At 44.5% G+C, this 14582-nt stretch overlaps 1 protein-coding gene across 3 annotated transcripts in view; it reads left to right on the top strand.

Moving 5' to 3' along the window:
- CUNH9orf153 (chromosome unknown C9orf153 homolog) overlaps positions 1–14582 on the top strand; it is a 60535-nt gene that overhangs the window by 38431 nt on the left and 7522 nt on the right. Inside the window, exon 5 of one of the 3 annotated variants that reach the window (XR_009215312.1) lies at positions 3136–3192. The exons of 1 other annotated variant lie outside the window; for it this stretch is intronic. Coding sequence is in view for 1 of the 2 variants with exons in the window: in XM_058445654.1 (XP_058301637.1) it covers positions 453–691 (239 nt within the window). In the remaining variant the exon portion in view is untranslated. Of the gene's footprint in view, positions 1–452; positions 1743–3135; positions 3193–14582 lie in introns of those variants that run through there. One more of the 3 variants, XM_058445654.1, reaches the window with a different exon arrangement.

Raw genomic sequence — 14582 nt, 5'->3', positions numbered from 1 at the left:
TAGGCCGAGCACAGTGAATCAATCCTGTAATCCCAGTATTTTGGGAGGCTGAGGCAGTTGGATCACCTGAGGTCAGGAGTTTGAGACTAGCCTGGCCAACATGGTGAAACCCCGTCTCTACTAAAAGTACAAAAAAAGTAGCCAGGTGTGGTGGCGGCCACCTGTCATCCCAGCTACTCAGGAGGCTGAGGCAGGAGAATCGTTTGAACCCGGGAGGCGGAGGTTGTGGTGAGCCAAGATCGTGCCATTGCACTCCAGCCTGGGCAACAAGAGCAAAACTCCGTCTCGAAAAAAATAAATAAAAATTAAAAATAAAGCTTTAGAAATGGCTTTCTGCCAGAAAGAGGGGATTCGAGTTCATCAAAGGTTTACCCTGTCCATGAAGCATCTCTGAGTAATGAAAGGCTGAATAAAAACACCATGTGATTCTTTGAAAATATGATTCTTTTCAGGAAAACAATTCATGGATCTAAGGGATCTGGAATGGAGATATTTTAAGGGGCTTGTGAAGTGGAGGCGCACTACTGCAATTTCATTCAGAGATGTAAAATACAACACTGAGAAGAGATTTGTAGAGAGCCGGGAGATGCCTGATGTTATTTTCCCCCCTATAGTTCGCAAGTCTTTGGTCATTTATCCTCAAATTGATTACCAAAATGAAGGAAGTTATTCTCTTAAGTGGAATATGTAGTGTATTAAAATATTTTGGACATAGATTTTTGCTTTTGAGAGCATTGAATTTATACACAAAAAGTAAAGAAGCCAAGTACCTGATAGAACATCTGAAGTGAGTGTGTACAACACACATGAAGGTGTATTGTAAAATTAAGCTGTTAATACGGAGCAAAAGGTCTGATTTAATCTGCTAACATGAGAAGTGGTTTGGATGGTGCAACCCATTTGGACCACACAACCCATTTGGACCAGGGCTAAAGCACATATAGGTCATATGAAAAGAAAAGGTGTAACTGAAGAACACTCAAGCAAGCACAGCTTTTTAAGGAATTTTAAGCACACAAGGAAGTTCATCATCATAAAAGTATTTGGTAAATTCAACAAACAAATTAACATCTGAGTATAGAGATCAATATGAGAACTTAAATATAATCTATTAACTGTCCAGTGACAAAGAAGGAAACAGCATCCATGAAATAAGAACAGAAAGATTTGAAAAAGAACAAATTGGAAATCTTGGAAATGAAAGATATAGTCACTGAAAATTATAATAATAACCCTTGATAATTATCCCAGTGGTAGCCTGGATATATCTGAAGAGAGAGGGCTAACAAGTTGGAAGACAGCATTGAAAAGCTTATAGATCATAGCACTGTAAGACAGAAAAAGAAAAGTATTGGAGGGTAGAATGAGAAGTTCAGAAATGTATACAATAGAATTAGCAGAAAAAAAATAGGAGAATGGAAAGTAAGTGATATGTGAAAATAAAATGCAGAAAAATCTCAAGAAACACATGAGACCTTGAACTGAAAAATCTCAGACTGATTAGCAAGATATTGAAAATAAATCTATACCCAGAAATACTGTAGCCAAACTATGGACCACTAAGCAGTAAAGGAAAATATAATCTACAAAAGAGAGATGGATTACATACAAAGAAATGACAAATTGACAATAGAACGCTCGTTAACAATAGAGGTCAGAGGACAATAGTGCCATATACTTACAATGCTGCAGGAAAACAGCTGTCTGTAATTCCATAAGCAGCCAAACTCTCTCTGAGGAGTAGGGGTAAAATAAATATGTTAAAAAATACATGAGCCTAAAAATGTTTACTATCCATAATCCCTTGCTTAAAAAATACTACTAATAAAGTATGTATTTTAGTAAGAACCCAGAGGGAATGCAAGAAATAATGGCAAGCAAATTGTTAACAATATATGTGTGTATGATTGTGTAGATATTAATATATATTTCCGGATTCTGTTTCCTAATATGCTATTTTTAAAAGTTGTCTCCATATAAATGAAATTATTCTGTAGTCTCCACTTTTTGTACTGTTTTTTAAAACCAGATTTTGGTATTAAAGTTTATGCTGTGGCTCACACCTGTAATCCCTGCACTTTGGGAGGCCAAGGCAGGCGGATCACTTGAGGTCAGGAGTTCGAGACCAGCCTGACCAACATGGTGAAACCCCATCTCTACTAAAAATACAAAAATTAGCTGGGTGTGGTGGAGTGTGCTTGTAATCCCAGCTACTCAGAATGCTGAGGCAGGAGAATCACTTGAACCCTGGAGGCAGAGGTTGCAGTGAGCCCAGATCATAACATTGCACTCCAGCCATGGCGATAGAGTGAGACTCCAGCTAAAAAAAAAAAAAAAATTATACTGGCTTCAGCACAGTGACTATCTTCAGCAGAAGATACTGTCTAAAATGAGCATGGGGTGGGTATCTGGGGTGCACACAGTGTTCCGGTTTTTAATCTTTTTGCACAGATGTGTTCAGTATGCAAAAGTTATTCAAGCTACACACAACTATTAATTTTTCTCCATGCATATTATATTTAAAAAAAAAAAGGTTTTAGAGCCAAGCACAGTGGTTCACTCCTGTAATCCCAGCTATTGAGGAGGCAAAGGCAAGAGGATCACTTGAGACCAGGAGTTCAAGAACAGCCTGAGCAATGTGGTGAGACCCTGCCTCTAAAAAAATAATGTTATGGCTGGGCGTGGTGGCTCATGCCTGTAATCCCAGCACTTTGGGAGGTCAAGGCAGGTAGATCACAAGGTCAGGAGATCGAGACCAGCCTGGCCAATATGGTGAAACCCCATCTCTACTAAAATACAAAAAGAAAATTAGCCGGGCATGATGGCGTGTGCCTGTAGTCCCAGCTACTTGGGGCGGGGGGCTGAGACATGAGGATCGCTTGAACCCGGGAGGTGGAGGTTGCAGTGAGCAGAGATTGTGCCACTGCACTCCAGCCTGGTAACAGAGCAAGACTCCATCTCAAAAAAAAGAAAAAAAAGTTACAAAAATTAGTTGGGGGTGGTGGTGTGCACCTGTAGTCCCAGCTACTTGAGAGGCTGAGGCAGGAGAATTTCTTGAGCCCAGAAGATTGAGGCTACAATTGTAATGCCCAACCTTGTTTTTTCCTCATTCACCTGGCCTTGTTTCTCCCTTAGCTAAGAGAACCAGACAAACTCCATCTTGGCTCTTTCACTGGCAGCCCCTTCCTCAAGGACTTAACTTGTGCGAGCTGACTCCCAGCACATCCAAGAATGCAATTAACTGATAAGATACCGTGGCAAGCTATACCCACAGGCCCCAAGAATTCGTCTGATTGATAACACCCAAAGCCCCACGTCTATCACCTTGTAATAGTCTTAAAGCCCCTGCACCTGGAACTATTTACTTTCCTGTAACCATTGATCCTTTTAACTTTTTGACTACTTAACTTCTGTAAAATTGTTTTAACTAAGCCCCCCCCCCCCGCCCCCCGTTCTTAAACCAAGATATAAAAGTTAATCAAGTCCCTTCCTCGGGGTCGAGAGAATTTTGAGCGTTAGCCGTCTCTCGGTCGCCGGCTAATAAACTCTTAATTCATCTCAAAGTGTGGCATTTTCTCTAAACACCCCTGGGCACAACATTTTGGAGGCCCCAGCGAGATTTTTAACACCACCAGGTGACAGCCGGTCTCGCTCCAGGCTCCCCCGGAAGGACGGCCGGCTCGGAGCGGGGGCGCCACCTGAGGAAACAATTTTCAGGTCCCCAAAGAGTGACCCGTCTTCCAGAGCAGAGCGGATCGACTACCGTGCGAGTGCCCTAAAATTCAACATCTGAGTCCTCAGCTTCTGACCCCAGGGTCAGGTAGGTCAGATTTGACTTCGTTCTGGTTCTGGTAAGAGGGAAGCGGCCCAGATGAGGGCGTCCCTCTTTTGACTCAGCCCGTTACTCTAGGACGCTAGTGGGTGGGTTGAGCCTTGGTTTTCTGGTAGGCGTCTTTGTGTCTTGGTTTGGGTGGGAAGGGGTCCTGATGACGACCCCCCCCCTTTAGACTTAGCTTAAGACCCAGGATGCCGAGGAGCTGAGCCTTGGTTTCTGGCAGACCGGTCTCTCTCTCTCTCCTCTCTCTCTCTCTCCTCTTTCTCTCTCTCTCTCTCTCTCTTTTCTATCTTCCATCCTTCTTTTGTTCAGGTTTCTTGGAGAATCTCCGGGAAAGAAAAAGGAAAAAAACTGTTACAAACTCTGTGTGAATGGTGTGTGAATATGGGAGGACAAAGGCTTGCGTTTGTCTTCCAGTTTGTAGTTCCACGGCGAAAGCTACGGAGTTCGAGTGGGCCCTCACCTGCAGTTCCATGGCGACCTCATAAGGCTTAAGGCAGCATTGGGCATAGCTCGATCCGAGCCAGGGGTTTATACCGGCCTGCCAATGCTAAGAGGAGCCCATTCCCCTCGGGGGAGCGGCCAGGTGGGCATCTGAATGATCCCATCACGGGACCCCCTGCCCTTGTCTAATTAAAAAAAAAAAAAAAAACAAATAGGAAAACTGTCACAACTGTTTACATGCCCTAGGGTCAAACTGTTTGTTTTATTGTTCTGTTCAGTGTTCATTGTCTTGTTTAGTGTTTAAGGTTTTGCATGTCAGGACGTCGATATTGCCCAAGACGTCTGGGTAAAAACTTCTTCAAGGTCCTTAGTGTTGATTTTTTGTCACAAGACGTTAAATTTCTCATCAGTCATTTAGGCTGGCCACCACAGTCCTGTCTTTTTTGCCAGAAGCAAGTCAGGTGTTGTTACGGGAACAAATGTAAAGAACATTTGTCTGATTGAGATTTCTGGCACCATGAAGGTTGCTGGTATTTAGACTGTCATACCCCACGTCCTAGTGATTGGACTTCTTCTGAACTAAACTGGTGGTGGGTTCAAAACAGCCACCCTGTAGACCTATTTGCCCATCTCTTCTGTCATTCCATAACCTTCCCTGTGCCCTTAAATAGGACCTTGTGTAGGGAAACCTACGCCCGTACTGCTTTACTTCGTTTAAATTCCTACTCTCTTCCCCTGCGTATACTCTCTCATCTTAGAAACGACCAGAGTGGTCCCTTTCCTCCTCATCCCTGCCCCCTAACCCTGCACATCTCGTTTTCCAGTGCAACAGCAAGTTCAGTGTCTCCAAGACTTGGCTCTGCTCTCACTCCTTGAACCCTTAAAAGAAAAAGCTGAAGTTGAACTATTTGCCTTTGAATCATGGAGACATCAAAAATATTTAGGATATAGGTCTAGAGGAAGAAGAAGAGGGAGAACGCCTAGATCGAACCGGCCCGGGAGACCTCGGGCTGGCCTCTAGTTCCCCTCCCGCAATCTTAAAGCTACAGCAGTGTGGCAAGTGGTATCAGCTGTTGTGGTTTTTCTGTTCTTTCTGATTATGTTAATTCTGTTTTTCCGATACTCTAGCCCCCCCAGGGAGTGAGTTTCTCTGTCTGTGCTGGATCTAATATCTCTGCTCAAATTCTGTTAAATTGTCTTCTAAAAAAAAAAAAGGGAAACACCTCCTCCTAGCCTTGCAAGTGTTGGAGCCCCCTCCAGTGTATGCTGAAAATTTTTCTCGGTTTCTCAGAAGATTATGGAGTCCACCTTAAGAAAGGGAAGCTCCAGACACTCCGTGAAGTAGAATGGCCCAAGTTTGGAGTTGGGTGGCCCTCTGAAGGGTTATTAAATCCTATAATTGTTCAAGCCGTGTAGCGGGTTGTTACCAAAGCTCCCGGCCACCCTGATCAGTTTCCCCATGTAGATCAATGGTTAAGTTTGGTCAAGAATCCTCCTCCATGGCTCCGTTCATGCGCCATTCACAATTCCACCTCCAAAGTCCTCCTGAGCCAGGCCACGTTTTCGCCTCAACCCTCAGCCGGTTCGGCTGTCCCTGTACTGCCCCCCTCTGAAGAAGAGGAGAGTCTCCCTCACCCAGTTCCGCCGCCTTACAACCAACCTGCCCCTCTAGTGTCCTCCCATGTCTCTTCAACGACGTTCCCTGTAGGCTCGCCGCCCATTGCCTCCCGGCTGCGACTGCGGCGGGAGGAAGCAGCCCCTCTACTACCACTGAGAGGGGCACAAGTCCTTCCAGGTGACGAGCGCTCAGCCCCCTTCCTGGTTTGTGTCCCTTTTTCTACTTCTGACTTGTATAATTGGAAAACCCATAATCCTCCCTTCTCTGAAAAGCCTCAGGCTTTGACCTCACTGCTGGAGTCCATGCTCCAGACCCATCGACCCACCTGGGATGACTGCCAACAGCGCCTTTTAACTCTCTTTACCTCTGAGGAGAGGGAACGTATCGGAAGACAGGCCAGAAAGCTCTTCCTTACATCAGCTGGTGTGTGCCTGAGGAGGAAGCTAGAGACCTCCTGGGGGAGGTCTTTCCCTCCACCCGGCCTAATTGGGACCCAAATTCCTCAGGTGGAAGGAGAGCTTGGGACGATTTTCACCAGTATCTCCTTGTGGGTATTAAAGGAGCCGTTCGGAAGCCCATAAACTTGTCTAAGACAACTGAAGTTGTCCAGGGGCCTGACGAGTCACCAGGAGCGTTTTTAGAACGTCTCCAAGAGGCTTATCGAATTTATACCCCTTTTGACCTGGCGGCTCCCGAAAATAGCTGTGCTCTTAATTTGGCATTTGTGGCTCAGGCAGCCCCAGATATTAGAAAAAAACTCCAGAAACTGGAGGGGTTTGCTGGGATGAATATCAGTCAGCTTTTAGAAATAGCCCAGAAGGTTTTTGACAATCGAGAGTATGAAAAACAAAAACAAGTGACACAGACAGCTGAAAAAGCCGCTGATAAAGCATATAAAAGACAAGCAAGAATCTTGGTGACGGCTATCCAGGAAAGCAGGAAGGAAAGGCCCTCATTCCAGAAAAATGGCCAAGGAACCTGGGGTTCCCGCCAAAAAGGTAAAGAAGGTGAACGGGCCCCTCTAGGAAAGGACCAATGTGCTTATTGCAAGCAGACTGGGCACTGGAAAAAGGAATGCCCACTACTGCCAAAAGAAAAATCAGAAAAGAAAAAGGTCCTCACCCCGACCGCAGCGGAGGAGCCTGATGATTGACGAGGCCAGGGCTCCCTCGCTCTTGGCCCCCAGGAGCCCATGGTAACTGCTACAGTGGGGGGCCAGCCTGTACATTTCCTAGTAGACACCAGGGCAGAGCACTCGGTACTGCAGACTCCCTTGGGCAGTGTCTCAAATAAAAACGTGACTGTACAAGGGGCAACTGGAGCTATTCAAGAATATCCTGTCACACACTCCTGAGAAGTGAGCTTGGGACAGAAAAGAGTGACACACTCTTTTCTTGTGGTTCCAGAGTGTCCTTTTCCTCTCCTTGATGAGAGCTGCTCCGTAAGTTACAGGCCTCAATCTCTTTCTCAGCCCAGCAAGCTCACCTCACACTAGGAAATGCAACTTCCCCCACTGCCCAACTCTTGCTAACCACCCCCCTGTCAGAAGAATACCTTCTGGTTTCACCATCACAAACACCGGAGGAAAATACTAATCCTCTTCTGTTGGACTTACACTTTTTCCCCGAGCGTGGGCCAAGTCAAACCCTCCCAGACTGGCTAAACACCATCCGCCAGTGGTTGTAGAACTCTTGGCCACTGCCATACCAGTCCAGGTAAAGCAATACCCCACGAGTCAGCGGGCTAGAGAGGGGATTAATCCCCACATTCAACAACAGCTACAAGCTGGCATACTTACACCTTGTCAGTCTGCCTGGAACATGCCATTTTTGCCAGTCCAGAAACCTGGAACAAATGACTACTGGCCGGTACAAGACTTAAGGGAAGTTAATAAACAGACTGTTACTGTCCATCCAACCGTCCCCAATCCTTATACTCTACTCAGCCTGCTGCCACCAGAACATACAGTATACACTGTCCTTGACCTAAAGGATGCTTTCTTTGCTATTCCTCTGGCCCCCAAAAGCCAGCTGATCTTTGCTTTTGAATGGACAGATCCCAGCTCAGGAGACACCACCCAGCTGACTTGGACTCGGTTACCTCAGGGTTTTAAAACTCCCCCACCCTTTTTGGGGAGGCTCTTCAGCAAGATCTTATACCCTTCTGAGCTAGTCACCCTAACTGTACTATTCTTCAGTATGTTGATGATATTTTGATAGCTACTGAAACTATGGACAGTTGTCTGCAACACACAAGGGACCTGCTCTACCTCCTTCAGGAGCTCGGGTATCGAGTCTCAGCCAGAAAGGCCCAGCTTTGTCTTCCCAGAGTGTCCTACCTGGGGTACGAGATAAACCAAGGAAAAAGAGCACTCACCAGTGCCTGGAAAGAAACCATCCTGCGAATCCCCACTCCCACCACCAAGAGACAGGTACGTGAATTCCTGGGGGCCGCGGGATACTGTCGTCTCTGGATATTGGGGTTTGCGGAGATTGCAAAGCCCTTGTATACTGCTACAAGAGGTAACGGCCCACTGATTTGGACAGACACCAAAGAACAGGCTTTTCAAAACCTGAAAAAGGTTTTAACTGAAGCCCCTGCTTTGGCCTTCCCAAATATCTCAAAGCCGTTTCATCTGTTTGTCCATGAGAGCCAGGGAGTTGCTAAGGGGGTGCTTACTCGGACTTTAGGACCTTGGAGACGCCCAGTGGCTTATTTATCTAAGAGACTGGATCCTGTGGCCTCTGGATGGCCAAGTTGCCTGCAAGCTGTAGCGGCTATAGCAAGCCTAGTCCAAGAAACTGATAAGTTAACTCTGGGCCAGAATTTAACCCTTACAGCTCCTCATGCTATAGAGACTTTACTACGAAGTGCTTCAGGTAAATGGATGTCAAATGCTCGCATTTTACAATATCAGAGTTTACTGTTGGATCAGCCTCGTTTGACTTTCTCTCCCACAAGGTGTTTAAATCCTGCTACCTTACTCCCAGATTCAGATTCCAATATTCCTGTCCACGACTGTCAGGAACTGTTGGAAACTACTGATGTGCCCCTGGAAAAGGCAAATGCCACCATGTTCACAGATGGCAGCAGTTTCCCCGAGCAGGGGATATGAAAGGCCGGTGCAGCTGTTACCACAGAGACAGATGTGTTGTGGGCTCAGGCTTTACCAGCAAACACCTCAGCACAGAAAGCTGAATTGATCGCCCTCACTCAGGCTTTCCAATGGGGTAAGAATAAACGTATTAACATTGACACTGACAGCAGGTACGCTTTCGCTATTGTGCATGTACATGGAGCCATATACCAAGAACGTGGGTTACTCACTTCAGCAGGAAAAACTATCAAGAACAAAGAAGAAATTCTAGCCCTGCTTGAAGCTGTGTGTCTTCCTCAGCAGGTGGCTGTAATCCATTGTAAAGGACATCAGAAAGAAAACACGGCCATTGCCCGTGGTAACCAGAAAGCTGATTCAGCAGCTCGAGAAGCAGCGTGACTTTCAGTCATGCCTATAAACCTGTTGCCTGCAGTTTCTGTTCCACAGCCAGATCTGCCTGACAACCCCACGTACTCAACATAAGAAGAAAAATTGGCTTCAGATCTTAAAGCAAATAAAAATCAGAAAGGTTGGTGGATTCTTCCTGACTCTAGAATCTTCATACCCTGAGCTCTTGGAGAAATTTTAGTCAGTCACCTACATTCTACCACCCATTTAGGTGGGACAAAATTAGCCCAGCTCCTCCGGAGCCGCTTTAAGATCCCCCTTCTTCAAAGCCTAACAGATCAAGCAGTTCTCCGGTGCACAGCCTGTGCCCAGGTAAATGCCAAGCAAGGTCCTAAACCCAGCCCAGGTCACTGTCTCCGAGGAAACTCACCAGGAGAAAAGTGGGAAATTGACTTTACAGAAGTAAAGCCACACCAGGCTGGGTACAAATACCTTTTAATATTAGTAGACACCTTCTCCGGTTGGACCGAAGCATTTGCTACCAAAAATGAGACTGCCAACACAGTAGTTAAGTTCTTACTCAATGAAATCATCCCTCGATATGGGTTGCCTGCTGCCATAGGGTCTGATAATGGACCTGCCTTCACCTCATCCATAGTTCAGTCAGTCAGTAAGGCATTGAACATTCAGTGGAAGCTCCATTGTGCCTATTGACCCCAGAGCTCTGGACAGGTAGAACGCATGAACCGCACCCTAAAAAACACTTACAAAATTAATTCTAGAGACCGGTGAAAATTGGGTAAGTCTCCTTCCTTTAGCCCTACTTAGAGTAAGGTGCACCCCTTATCGGGCTGGGTTCTCGCCTTTTGAAATTATGTATGGGCGGGTGCCACCTATCTTGCCTAAGCTCAGAGATGTCCATTTGGCAGAAATATCACAAGCAAATTTATTGCAGTACCTACAGTCTCTCCAACAGGTATAAGATATCATTCTACCTCTTGTTCGAGAAGCCCGTCCCAACCCAGTTCCTGACCAGACGGGGCCCTGTCATTCATTCCAGCCAGGTGACCTGGTGTTTGTTAAAATGTTCCAGAGAGAAGGACTCACTCCTGCCTGGAAGGGACCTCACACCATTATCCTCATGACGCCAACAGCTCTGAAGGTGGACGGAATTCTTGCTTGGATTCATTACTCCCGCATCAAAAAAGCCAACAAAGCCCAGACAGAAACATGGGTCCCCAAGCCTGGATCAGGCCCCTTAAAACTGCACCTAAGTCGGGTGAAAATTAGATTAATTCCTTTCATTTACTTCTCTTGTTTGTTTTCGCCTATTATGTCCTCTGTGCCTTCCTACTCCTTCCTCTTCACCTCTTTCACAACAGGACGTGTATTCGCCAACACTACTTGGAGGGCCGGTACCTCCAAGGAAGTCACCTTTGCAGTCGATTTATGTGCACTATTCCCAGAGCCAGCTCACACCCATGAAGAACAACACAACTTACCAGTCATAGGATCAGGAAGTGTCGACCTTGCAGCAGGATTTGGACACTCTGGGAGCCAAACTGGATGTGGAAACTCCAAAAGTGCAGAAAAAGGACTCCAAAATGTTGACTTTTACCCCCTGTCCTGGAAATCATCCTGATGCTAGCTGTCGAGATACTTACCAGTTTTTCTGCCCTGATTGGACATGTGTAACTTTAGCCACCTACTCTGGGGGATCAACTAGATCTTCAACTCTTTCCATAAGTCATGCTTCTCGTCCTAAATCATGTACTGAAAAGAATTGTAATCCCCTTACTGTAACTGTCCATGACCCTAATTCAGCTCAGTGATATTATGGCATGTCATGGGGATTGAGACTTTGTATCTCAGGATTTGATGTTGGAACTATGTTCACCATCCAAAAGAAAATTTTGGTTTCATGGAGTCCACCTAAGCCAATCGGGCCTTTAACTGATCTAGGTGACCCTATGTTCCAGAAACACCCTGACAAAGTTGATTGAACTGTTCCTCCACCATTCTTATTTCCTAAGCCCCGGCTACAAGGACATCATCTTCAACCCAACCTAATGTCTATACTAGGTGGGGTACATCGTTTCCTTAACCTCACCCAGCCTAAACTAGCCCAAGATTGTTGGCTATGTTTAAAAGCAAAACCTCCTTATTATGTAGGATTAGGAGTAGAAGCCACTCTTAAACGTGGCCCTCTATCCTGTCATACACGACCCCATGCTCTCACACTAGGAGATGTGTCTGGAAACACTTCCTGTCTGATTAGTACCGGGTATAACTTGTCTGCTTCTCCTTTCCAGGCTATGTGTAATCAGTCCCTACTTACTTCCATAAGTACCTCAGTCTCTTACCAAGCGCCTAACAATACCTGGTTGGCCTGCACCTCAGGTCTCACTCGCTGCATTAATGGAGCTGAACAAAGACCTCTCTTGTGCGTGTTAGTTCATATTCTTCCCGAGGTATACGTGTACAGTGGACCAGAAGGACAACTCCTCATCGCTCCCCCCAAATTACATCCCAGGTTGTGCCGAGCTGCCCCACTACTGGTTCCCCTCTGGGCTGGTTTTAGCATAGCTGGGTCAGCAGCCATTGGTACGGCTGCCCTGGTTCAAGGAGAAACTGGACTAATGTCTTTGTCTCAACAGGTGGATGCTGATTAAGTAACCTCCAGTCTGCCATAGATATACTACATTTCCAGGTAGAGTCTCTGGCTGAAGTAGTACTTCAAAACTGCCGAGGCTTACACCTGCTATTCCTCTCTCAAGGAGGATTATGTGCAGCTCTGGGAGAAAGCTGTTGCTTCTATGCCAATCAACCTGGAGTTATAAAAGATACACTCCAAAAGGTTCAAGAAAATCTAGATAAGCGCCAACAAGAATGAGAAAATAACATCCCCTGGTATCAATGCATGTTCAACTGGAACCCCTGGCTAACTACTTTAATCACTGGGTTAGCTGGACCTCTCCTCATCACACTATTAAGTTTAATCTTTGGGCCTTCTATATTAAATTGGTTTCTTAATTTTATAAAACAGCGCATAGCTTCTGTCAAACTTATGTATCTTAGGACTCAATATAACCCCCTTGTCATAACTGAGGAATCAATGATTTGATTCCCCAAAAACACAAGTAGGGAATGTAATGCCCAACCTTGTTTTTTCCTTATTCACCTGGCCTTGTTTCTCCCTTAGCTAAGAGAACCAGACAGACTCCATCTTGGCTCTTTCACTGGCAGCCCCTTCCTCAAGGACTTAACTTGTGCAAGCTGACTCCCAGCACATCCAAGAATGCAATTAACTGATAAGATACTGTGGCAAGCTATATCCGCAGTCCCCAAGAATTCGTCTGATTGATAACACCCAAAGCCCCGCGTCTATCACCTTGTAATAGTCTTAAAGCCCCTGTACCTGGAACTGTTTACTTTCCTGTAACCATTGATTCTTTTAACTTTTTGACTACTTAACTTCTATAAAATTGTTTTAACTAAACCCCCCTCCCCTTCCTAAACCAAGATATAAAAGTTAATCAAGCCCCTTCCTCGGGGCCAAGAGAATTTTGAGCGTTAGCCGTCTCTCGGTCGCCGGCTAATAAAGGACTCTTAATTCATCTCAAAGTGTGGCCGTTTTCTCTAAACACCCCTGGGCACAACACAATGAGCTATGATCATGCCACTGTACTTTGATCTAGGCAATAAAGTGAGACCCTGTCTCTTAAACAAAACAAAACACAAAAAACAGTTTATTAAAAGTTATGCTAGGTTTATAAATGAATTGGGGAGTTTTTCATCTTTTTTAAGATCACAGATATTTCAACAATATTAGAAATATTGAAGTCTAGCTAGAACTCAGGTATAAAACCATCCACTCCTGCTATCTTTTCTTGTTTTTATGAAAATGTTTAAACACTCATAAAAACGAATAGGATTCTACAATGAATTTGCATATATCCATAATCTAGATTCAACAGTTATTAAGATTTTACCACATCTGTTTTATCTGTTCCTTTTGTTGTGTTTGTTTTGTCTGCTGAAGTACTTTAAAGCAAATCTTAGGCCCCATGTCTCAGTTGTTACTTTTGTTTGCATCTCAGAAAAATATGGACATTTTCTTTCATAAATACAATGCATTATTTACTAAAAGATAATAATTCCTTAGTACCATCTTTGTATCTATATTCAAAGTCACCCCTTATTATCATAAAATTATCTTCTTCTAGTTGGTTTGTTTGAATCAGTATCCAAACAAGGTCTGAAGATTGCATTTGATAAGTCTCTTAAGATTCTTTTGGTCTAGAGCAATTCCTCATTTTTTTCATGCAATTGACTTACTGAAGAAATAGGTGCATTGACATGTAGAAGGTCCCACCTTCTAGATTTGTATCCTCATGGTATCCTTTAACTTGTTCTTCTATCATATATATTTATTTAGAAATAAATTGATAGATTTATTTCTTATAAAATGGATGTCTGTTAAAGACTTGACTGGTTTTGAGCTCACCTCTTTTTGGAAAAAGTACCTCATTAGGTGGTGCTATGTACTTCAGATTGCTTCACAGTACAAGGCAAATAATGTCTATTGTTCTTTTAGTGAGTTTAAGATTGAGTAAAGGATTCAGGTGATGACAGTCTGATGCCCCTGTTTTATAAAGTCCCCATCAACTTTTCATCTAATAGCTTCCATCCTTTGATGATGATGGTAGGCAATGTTGAAGTCAAATAAAATATGGAAACACATACCTAAATTTAAAACATTTTATTTGGGAAGCAAGAATTGGAATTTGAGTCATACACACACAGACCAGGTGGTCTTCAGTATGTCCAAAGAACAAAGAGAAGGTTGCAGGTTTTATAAAAAGAAGAAATGTCACATATTGTTCTGAAAGAAAGTTCACTGGCACTAGCAAAGTTCTGGGGAACTGGCAAGCTCTAATTGGTGAGTGACCATGGTGGCTAAAACTAGTCTTAGAGTCTAAGCAGGGTTGTTCCGGTAACCATTAGATACAACTGGTTTTAGGTTATAGCAGGTCGTTTCAGCATCCAGGCTTGCAGAGAATGACATTCTTGGAGCAATGTTATGTGTCTTGGTGCTTTTTTTCCTGGCCCCTCAACTCTCATTTAGTTCGTATGACAAGAACGATCCAATTTATATGATCAACTTTTATAGCAGCCTCTAAGAGGTTCCCTGTGATTGCTGCCTTCTGTGACTTTCTGTGTAATCTCCTTATCTTGAC

Source organism: Hylobates moloch, unplaced genomic scaffold (assembly GCF_009828535.3).
Source record: "Hylobates moloch isolate HMO894 unplaced genomic scaffold, HMol_V3 SCAFFOLD_10, whole genome shotgun sequence".
Taxonomy (NCBI): Eukaryota; Metazoa; Chordata; class Mammalia; order Primates; family Hylobatidae; genus Hylobates; species Hylobates moloch.
The sequence above is the reverse complement of the archived record's forward strand: the minus strand, read 5'-3'. Positions and strand labels throughout refer to the sequence as shown.